A 10,769-nucleotide genomic window follows, 5' to 3' on the forward strand; every position below is an offset into this window, starting at 1 on the left:
TGATTGTACTAAGTGGAGATCAAAAATCATTTGAGCCTTGTCTTGGTTTTTATTCACTTTTTCAAAAAATCCCCTAACAATCACTGGGTCGTTCCAGAGTCACCTAGGGCCTGTCACTTGATCACCTTTTAGATTTTCATAAAAAATTTAAGAGAGACTTTAATTCATAGGAGCATGCAAAATTTCAAAACTGTGCTCCACTTAGTTTTTAACCTATGAATTTAAAGTTCTAAATCAAGTTCTAAATCATAGTCAATGTTGAGTAAAACTGCTTAAACCAAACTGAACCAAAAGATTATATTAACGTCAGATTGTGCCGCATTTCATCCCTGAAAGTTGTCAGTTTTTAAAATAGTCTTTGTAAGAATAATTTTATGTATCAGGTTTTATGCAGTTTTCCTACATTTCTAGCAAATCTTGTAATTCTATATGTAACACATGAAGCTACACCATAAGTTCAAATTGGTTTCACAAGTAAAAATACATTTCCTTCCATTTGTTTCTAAAAAGTGATTTTATGTTAAGATAAAATTTACTCTTTTATTGTTTAAAGTTTTGTACATGATGTATTGTGCACCTCAGTAAAATATATCATGTACAAAACATTAAATAGTAAAGGAGTTATTGTACATCTGTAAATTTTACATTATGATAACATTAATTTTTATTTAGAAAAAAATTGGAAGACATTTTTACTTTTGAAACCATTTTGAACTGATGGTGTCACTTCATATGTTACATTTAGATTAGCTAGAAATGTAGAAACAAAGTATAAAAGCTGATATATTATGCATGGTGACTCTTGCCGAGGCACCCAATATGCATCCTGTTTTACTGGACATCAAAAACTACTTTCCTACTTTCCAGCTGCAGCAAAGTATGAGATCTCCTAGGTCTTAAAAATGTCATTGACACGTAACAGGATATTAGAAATAGCTTTAGGGTGTAAATAACTCGAGGATGTTTATTCTGAGGAAGCAGTATGAGTTTTTTTTCACTGTTTGAGCAATAAGGTACAATAGAGAAAGCAGAATGCAACTGAAACTGTTATTAAACAAAAGAATTTGCAGGGAAAGTGAGCCCAGAACAGGCTTATACAAAGTACTTTCCCTCAGAGAAAGAAAAAAATATATAATTAATCTCAATGAAATAAAAGCACATTAAACCAGTTGCAACAATTGCAGAACGTATTTTACGTTTGGGTTTATAAGAGTAAAAGTAGATTAATTTTAATCTGTTTTTTTAAGCTTATATGACTTTATTAGATGAGGTGGTGTTTTGCAAAAGTGGATGAGACTTTACATAATAATAAGGTGAAGTGACCATTCAACATTAACATTTCTGATAGATATATAGACAATTGATGTTACTTTTGAAAGTGCTGGTCCTGATAACTTTGCAATAAGCGATAAATCTAGGTGTAATACAAGTTAAGAAGTATCTTTTGTGGCCGTATGAATTTGATTCTTCTGACGACACATATTTTTTGCTATTTTGTTTGAAATGAAGAAAAAATACTCTTGCTGGCACAAATTCTCATCAGTGAGTATTGACAAGTTGAGTACAGTGGACCCGAGTTAATGTGTGACTAGACAAACACACTGTTGGAAGACTGTCAATGTTTTTTTTTTGTTTTTAGGGCTGTAAAGTATGTATGAACTTTTTAATGTTGAGGAATAATTTATTAGCTTTAAACCAACGACTGATACTTGATATCAGATGGGAATAGATGAGATTAATTTATAACCATCTTTATCAGATAGAAAAAACATTCTTTGCTTCCAAATAAAGATCATTAACATATATTAAAAACAATAGGGGCCCCAATATTGAGCCTTGAGGAATTCCACATCTATGTGAACAAGAGATCTGACATGAAACACACTGTTTTCTATGTGGTAAATAGCTTTTGAACCATTCTCCAAATTCTCAATGCCTTAATATTGTAACTTCTGTAGCAAGATACAATTACTGTTATTAGTTATTAGACACCTATGGGTTTTTCATTATTATCAAGTGCACTAGAAATTTTCTCAAATAGCTGGACCAGGGCTATGGAGGGGGAATGTTATTCCCATAAACCATACTGGTGGCGATATATTATTTTGTATTTACCAAGATGACAAATGATTTTGTTGTAAACATGTTTTTCATAATATTAGAGAAAGCTGTGGGGTTGTCTGATTTATATAAGGGGATAACTTTTGCTCATTTTGGGAAATACACCACCCATTTAATTGGGCTACATTCTTGCTTTTATTATGGCCCAGCATATGGCAAGGTCCTCGGCCTAGATCTTAATTTAGATCTGATCTAACTGATAGGATGTGGCCCAAATCTGGCTCAAGAACATTGTTGGTCAATAACATTCATGCCAACATTTGTCCACAAAACTGTATGAAGTTATCCAGGATCTGGCCCTAAATTTGGCCCACATGCCTAACATCTGGCCTGTAGTCAAGCAACACTCGTGTAGGAAAGCCAGAATTGGCCCAGAACTGTCTGCTATCTGAGCAGTAGGGATTGGTTGATAAGGTGAAGTAATGGTTTTGATAATGATGGGAGATTTATTTTAATACATTGGCTTGAAATCATTCATTCTAGCAGCATTGTTCTTGAGTTTGTTCATAAAATTATTCAGTTCCATAAAAGTTACAGGCCAAAATTTAAAAGCATTACATGCTGGTGGAAAGTATGGTATTGACATCTGTGTATGAGGGATTTTGTTAGCTAACGGAATGATAAATGGCTCCATTAGGATTTAGGATCCATTCTAGGAACTTAAAAAAATAGATGAGGATGTTTTTTGTGGTTTGTTTGCATTTTCATGGTCAGTAAATTTATATAGGACAGAATATGTATTGGGTTCTAGGTTTGAGTGGTATCCCCTTTTTAATACCTTCCTTTATCTGGTTACCAAATAAGTGAACATATTACATGGTTTTAAAGGCATCATTCAATAAATGTCAAACCATCTGTCTGAGAATTGCTAAATGTTAAGGAGTGCTGCAAACTATGAAAGAGGAGTTGGTTAGCATTAGCTTAGCTATCAGGATAACAGCTCTGCTCACCAAAGAACGTTTTTGATTTTGGCTAATTAATGCACTGACAGGAGGTTAGATGATAATGATCTAGATCTGAGGGAATGACTTTGAGCAACTGGTTTTCAAGGGACAGAAAGGCAAAACTAAACTTGTTCTGTGGTTCTTAGGATTTGTAGCCTGATTAGCTAAGTTAAAGTTATCTTAGCCAAACAGTGCCACACACATCACAGTACAGGTTCAGTAGTGTAGATGATAAAATGTCTAAGAGAACACATCAGGAAGATGAAATTGAACCTGTTATGTGGTGTTTGGGACCTTCACAGTTATCAGCAGTAATGTTCCACACTCATTAGACAGTTATATTATGCCGCAGCAAGCAAAGTGTGAATTGGGATCGTTGAGTTGAGGCAAATAAATGTAATATATAAGAAAGAAATTTACTGCGACAGACCGTGGGACTTATAAAAACAAGAAATGTTCCAACTTTTAACTTGGTGCTTTAACAAGTTTATAGGGCAGTGCAAGAACTAAACATGTATGCTAGCAGGAGTGTTTTTTGCTTGTATTTTCACTCTTTAGAAAGTATGTGTTAGCTAACAAGATGGCTGATCTGCTAATTTGGTCATTTTAAGCTTGCCCTTTAATAGTTTCAGTAAGAAAGACAATTAAATCGTTAATCACAGTCAATTATATGACAATTAATCGTCAGCTGAACTTCATGACCGTGACAGCCTTATTTGGTACTGAAGCATTTGACTAAGCTAGCAGGCCAAACATGCCACCCCACAGCACAGGCTCAGTTCCAGCTAACTGGTACTAAAATGACACCTGTTTAGGGAATATCTGAGAGACTAGTGTCAGAGTGAAATTTACCACACCACCAGTCAGTGAGCCCTTCTATGACATAAATGGCTTTTCAGACAAGAAACAGAAATCTTTTTATAAACATTGACATCATTTTTGTATATTGCAATATACATTATTACTGTTATACAACCCAAACTTATCAGATGTTTCTATTTTAGAAGTGTTTTTATTTCCATAGTGTTATAGTTTGTTTATATTCTTCTTCTTAGACAAATACATAATGTTTAAAGAATACTGAACACTGTTGGATTCATAGTTATAACTGTTTTTAACAGAAAAGTTTGAAGGAAATAATATTATTATCTTGTGAGAAAACACAGGATTAAAAAGGCCTGTAAAGTATAACCAAAAATTAACATTTGAGCCAATTTAGTGTAGCTTTAAATATAATTCATAGTTTATATAAATGTAGGAAAACTACATGCAACCTACAATTTGCAAACATTATTTTGAAAAACTAAAGAAAGATTAACTATGTGGAACACAGATTAAATTTTTGCATGGTTTGATGAATGAATATCATGTTTTTGCTTACTGTTGAAGGTTAAACTGGTGCTCTGTCTCTTAGGTTTCTCAAGTGACGCTGGGATTTCTGGTCATCACTTATTCTATTCCACTGCTCTCCAGCGAGTTCACAGAAGTTGTCAGGTTTGGTGTGCCGTGGTGGAGTGGCATATCAGTAAGACACATTGATTTGAATCTGATCACTTGTGCTATTTAATTGAAAGCTAGTATAGTGGCCCAGAGAAATCTTGATATCAGTTGCAATGAACTTAGTGGTACTTAAAAGCACTATCACTATCCTCTCTTTCCAGTTTGTTATTGCAGGTGCTTTTGCCTTAGTAACGGAAAAACACAACAGCATAAAACTGGTGAGTTAAAATAATCATTATTTCAGTTAAAACAGACGGACACACACACACACACACACACACAAACAGGCATAACATTATGACCACCTCCTTGTTTCTATGCTCACTGTCCATTTTATCAGCTACAGTTACTATATAGGTGCACTGTAGTTTTACAGTTACAGTCTGTAGTCCATCTGTTTCTCTGTATACTTTTTAGCCCCCTTTAATTCTGTTCTTCAGCGGTCAGGACCACCATGGACCCTCACAGAGCAGATACTATTTGGGTAGTGAATCATTCTCGGCACTGCAGTAACACTGACATGGTGGTGGTGTGTTAGTGTGTGTTGCGCTAGTCTGAGTGGATCAGACACAGCAGTCCTGCTTGAGTTTTAAACACCTCAGTGTTGCTGCTGGACTGAGAATAGTCAACCAACCAGAAATATCCAGCCAACAGAGTCCTATGACCACTAATGAAGGACTAGAGGATGATTAGCTCACACTGTACAGCAAGAGATGAGCTCTTGTCTCTGGCTTTACATCTACAGGGTGGACCAACAATGCAGGCACATCTAATAAGAGTGGACAATGAGTGGAAACAGTGTTTAAAAACTCCAGCAGCACTGCTGTGTCTGATCCACTCGTACCAGCACAACACACACTAACACACCACCACCACGTCAGTGTTACTGCAGTGTTGAGAATAATCCACTACCCAAATAGTACCTGCTCTGTCATGTCTTTCTCTCCGAATTACCATTGAACAAAGCCTCAGACATCTCTGAATGACTTTTTTACATCTTAATCATTTAATTATGCAGAAATGGAAAATAAATATGTGACATTTCCCAATGGGTGTCCAACAATTTTTCCAATAGCAGAAAAAAGGGAAAGTAAAAGGTTGCAGAAGGTAAACTGTGTGATTTCTCGTTACTTTCCTGGTCATCATGTTTGCTCTGTTCCTTTGCAGCAGATGTTAAACTTCATCAGTTCATTTCCCCTCACTGTTTTCACAAGAGTCAAATTTTGTCAACATGTTGTCAAGTGAAATGGAGAAAGTAAGTAAACGATTGTAAGCTTTTGTCTGTCTGTTTTCTGTCTCTAGGTCCTTACATGCTTGGCAGTCACAGTGCTGGCTGCTTTCATCTCAGTCATCGCACTTATCTTCTACATTGTTGACATTTTTAAGAACTCGGAAACAGCTTGCCATTCAGACGTCGAACACTTGTGCGATGACCTGTATTATGCTGCTGTATGTTTAAGAATATTACGTAATATTACATTTCAGTTCAGTTACCTTTAGATCTTTAAGCCTGCCTTAAATATAGGGCTGTGCAATATGGCAAAAATATAACATTTTCATGATACACAATATCTAAGATTTGATAAGTTGAAACAATACTGCCACAGTTTAAAATACTATACTAAACCTATGAAGACAATCACCTTTTTGAACATTTTACATACTGTGCTGCAGTCTAAAATCTAATTAAAATCTAATTAAACAGACTTAATCATTTTATAATGATTATAATACAGTTGGTCAGTTTTCTTTGGGGTCTAAGGACATTTTTTGCATATCTTCTTAAATTCACCTTCAAGGTCACTTGCACATAACATGAAACCCATATCGCCACTGTCCAAAGAAAACCATGTATCTGCGTTTTTGTCAATTTTTATTTTTCTACATTATTTCAACACACAAGCTCTTCTTTAGGCTGTATGAAAATTTCATGATAAATGAGCCAATTGAAATGCTCTAAAAACACTTTACATTTCTTTATATTAACTTAGATCAAAAGGTAAGAGTGTTTTGCCTTTTTTCCTGTAAAGTTAGCATTTTGGATATACGTGTTTTTCTTTGGACAACACATTAAAATGCTCCACCACTGTTTTCCAAAACTATAAGCCGCAAATTCTTTGCATGCCATTTCATGTGTCTCCTATGGCTACTGAATGAAGAACGAAGGGTTTCCAATGTGATTTCCTAAGGGTCCATTGGTAGGTGTCCAACAAAATGCCCACAAAATGTAGACAGAATCCACCAATTATACATGGTGAGTGGTAGATGACATGTATCTCAGCCCCTCTTCATAGCCTCATAACTCCAGATGTCTTTCACAAATGATTTTGAGACACGATGGAATGGAAAGGATGACTCTACAGATTTAGGAAATGTTTAAACAAATTTCTGCGCCGTATTATCGCAAAGATAGAGTAACATATATAGAAACATTAAATGTGACGTAACTTCGTGGACCCCTGAGGGTTAAATACTGATACTATCCATGATGTGTGTCATGAAAATGTTTTCTATTGTTGGTACTTTTTTAACAATGTACACTAATCAGCAAGGACACACTGATATTTTGAGAGTTATTCTTTTTATTGTCCTCAGATGTTCAACAGAGAAATGAAGTCAATTCTCACCTGCCTCAACATAGTTCAGACTGTCATCTCCTCTGCTTTCTCATTCATGCTGTACAATGAGAGGAAACGGTTTATAAACTACACGGTAAGAGCAGTACATCAAAATTCACAGCTTCTTTCCACTCTTTTCTGTTATGAATGCACTTCTCCATTGTAGTTAATAAAGGGTTAAAAACAAAGTTCTGCTTGAAACCCAATATTACCGGAACTCTCCGATGTTCAGCTTGTTCAAAGGTTCATGCAGTGCTGATACAGTCTGGTGTTGGTCAATCTGTAACCTAATCTGACTCCAGCAATGGGCAAATTCCAGAATCCAAATGCATTCTCCATTTCCCCAAACATCTGCAATGTTCAGTACTTTTTCGCTTACATTTGAATTCTTAAATGACAGGGCCTTTGTCTTCTGGCTCTTAACAGATGCCTAAAAATGAAAAACCCAGAATGTAGTTAATGGGTTAAATGTTGTCAGTGCTGGGAGTGAAAAACAAACATTTAGTCATGATTGGTTTTGTTTACAAAAGTGCTTAGACTCCATTCGTTCTCTGAGTGTGAGAGTGAGCACGGATGCCTTAATTCTTTACGGCTGTTCTTTATCAAATATTACAACTGCAGAGTGTTGGCTACAGCTGTGCATGCCTAATTTGGAACAGCGGAAGAATAAAGCCCAAAATATTGGGCTTTGTAATGTATTTGAATAAATGAAAATAGATAGAAACGTACTTTATAAAGCATTCCAATATTTAGTCTCCTTTTACATACATATGATGCTGTCTAATCCCTATGCTGAAGGTCAGAACTCATAACCCTTTTCTCTCTCTTTTAAAGTTTGTGAATTGAAGATTTGTTCATCAAAAAAATGGACTTCAATCAACAGATGCCACACATCAAGTTTATTATACTTATTCTTAAATATATTACTTTACATTATGGTATGTTGTGACTTATATTTTTGATTCTTTCAACATTTTATAAAATACATACATTAAACGTTTGAAATTGTAGTACAGTTACATTAAACAGTGTTGTGAAAGAGTCCAATCTAAAGAGAGTGCTGGTTCTGAGAGGCCTGTTGTTTTTCACGTTTCCTTGAATGGACAGTGAGAGCTGTGTTGTGCTGGATCTTGCAGCTGGTGGCCTTTAACCTTCTGAAATTCTTCCAATTGTCCCTAGAGTATTTCTGTTTCATGGCAACATGAGCACTAAGTTTTTCTGCCTTTGTAAGAGAAAACAAGCCGCTAGTTTCTGTTGTATTTCTTTTTCTGTGTGATCCACATTCAGGGGTGATAAGAAGCACTGTGCAGCCTAATGTTAACCACATATTACACAATCTTCGTTTCAACCTACCTAGAAGAATTGCTTCCATGAACATTTTGTGGATGTTTTTAAGACTTGTACTGAATAAACATTTGCATGGGGGAAAAATAACATTATAGGTCATTATTATGTTTCTATATTATGTTTCTAAAATGTTGTATGATTGTTGCAAAACTAGTATTATAGTGCATTTATATATTTACTGAATGTCACTGAATGGACATTTACTGCAGGATGTCTGCAGTTTGTTGCGTAAATGTTTGTATAAAAATACATTTATTTGTTTATAAAGTCATTTAAATCTAAGTTTGTTGGCGTTTTCCATAATAGAATTATGAGCAATATGAATACCCAGAAAAAAGGTATTCTGCATTTTAGAGTTACAACAAAGACCCTTCCCCTGGAAGTAGACCTTGCTTGCCTACTGTTACACAAATTGATTTTATTCCGCAAAATCTTATTGTCTAGACAGGTAATACTAGAGTGTTCCTAGTGAGGAGAATTGCCATACAGTAATGTGTTCTGGGTTTGTCAAACATTAGAGGGGACTAGTGAGCAAGTAAATTTATATATATATATATATATATATATATATATATTAAATATATAAATTCAGCATTTACAAACCATGATTTAGCTCAAATGCTCCATATTAACCTATTAATTTTTCACTTGCTCACTATATATATATATATATATATATATATATATATATATATATAAAATAGCTATAATTTTGAGCACTTCTAAACTTGCTCGTGACATCAGTGAGTGCCAAAAGCTTTGCTCCACCAATGGGCTGCTTTGCTCACCAGCCAGTCAACATTCAGTAGCAGTAGCTAGAATCCAGAGAGTAGAGAGAGAGTAGCGTCAACTCCATTCACTCCAACGGACCATTTTTTTTCCAGCAATAGCAGATCATGGAGCCTCTCAATAGTTCCCGGAAGTTAGCAGCAAATACTAGCAGCACAGCCGTGTTGCAGCAAAATAGACCTGTTGTGATGCACTTTCAAGGGATAAAACAATTAAAGAATCAGCTTGTATATGATAAGCACATCTGAATTAAATTAACATGTACATTAAAATATGTCAGTGGATTATCCCCGATTAAAATAGTAGATTTAAGGAGCATTAACAGATAGATTAGATTAGGCTAAGATACTGAGTTAGCAGCCTATAATGTTAACCATAAACAGCCTAGTAATTGTAAAATCCCTGCTCTTAATTTCATCCACCGTTGTTGAATTTTAGGAAAACGCTTACAAAGGTGATTTTTCACAGGGTGGGTGGGAGTTAAATATTAGTTAAATATAACATTGGGGCACAAGCTTGTAGAGTGGTGGTGGTGAAGGAGGTAAAATGAGAATATCGTTGTCCATTTTGAAATACAAGTTACTGTAAGTTACAGAATAAAAAGAAAGCTATTTTCATGATACGTCACTACTGATATGGATTTATAGCGCATACTGGAGACATTAAAGAGTAAATATAAGACAGATTGAGTGTTTGCAGGCTGTGTGAGTCTGTTGACTATTGTCTGTGCATCATGTTGCAATTTAGTTGGCTTTGGATTGATGGCAAGAACCACGGGGGGATTCAACTCGGCCTAAAGACTCCCTACAATAAGACAACACCCCACCCTGCACCCTGGGTTTTGCAATTCTTTACCTGTTCCTTATATATTATCCAAAACATTAAGCTTCCCAGTGGTGTGGCTTTTGTTTGTGAAACGTATGCAACCTCACACTGTTGTAGTAATCTTTAGTGATGGTATGTAATTTAGTAATTGCTCCTGCTCACTTGAGCCAGGAGTTTTATTCTTCTCTGGGTCAGTGGAGCAGCCAAACATTTTCACTCCTTTCTCCAAGCGATTGAAGCATCTCCATGCAGCAGAGCAAACCATGCTGGGGCTATATGCAAGGACAACATGGAGAAAAGGGCACAGACAAACTGCCAGGCTATTCATGCTTGAGTTTGTTAGCTTTATTTAATGAATCCATTGCAGTACATATGTGCATAGTAAAAAGACAAGATAGATAAAATATGTTTATGTGTGTACAAACAAATATAAACAGATGTGTTTATTTTGTCCTGTCCTGTCTGGATGTGTCTTAAAGTACACTTTTTAATAGCAGATTTTTTTCATATGCAAGCCAAACAAATTTTTTTGGGCTCCTTCTGTCCTTTCTGGAAGTCATAGAGTTTACAATAGTCATTAAGAAGACCCCCCGCCCCCCCGCCCCCGATCTTAACTAACATACAA

At 35.4% G+C, this 10,769-nt stretch overlaps 1 protein-coding gene across 4 annotated transcripts in view; it reads left to right on the forward strand.

The window, feature by feature from the left end:
* tmem176 (transmembrane protein 176) overlaps window positions 1-8,812 on the forward strand; it is a 20,350-nt gene extending 11,538 nt beyond the window's left edge. For all 4 annotated transcript variants that reach the window (XM_017695392.2, XM_017695389.2, XM_017695391.2 and 1 more), the window contains exons 3-7: window positions 4,480-4,590; window positions 4,727-4,783; window positions 5,868-6,014; window positions 7,161-7,277; window positions 8,018-8,812. In XM_017695392.2, coding sequence (XP_017550881.1) covers window positions 4,480-4,590; window positions 4,727-4,783; window positions 5,868-6,014; window positions 7,161-7,277; window positions 8,018-8,029 — 444 coding nt within the window. In that variant the 3' untranslated portion in view covers window positions 8,030-8,812. The remainder of the gene's footprint in view (window positions 1-4,479; window positions 4,591-4,726; window positions 4,784-5,867; window positions 6,015-7,160; window positions 7,278-8,017) is intronic.
* The last annotated feature ends 1,957 nt before the right edge of the window (window positions 8,813-10,769 follow it).

The sequence above is a fragment of the Pygocentrus nattereri genome, chromosome 5, assembly GCF_015220715.1.
Source record: "Pygocentrus nattereri isolate fPygNat1 chromosome 5, fPygNat1.pri, whole genome shotgun sequence".
Lineage (NCBI taxonomy): Eukaryota > Metazoa > Chordata > Actinopteri > Characiformes > Serrasalmidae > Pygocentrus > Pygocentrus nattereri.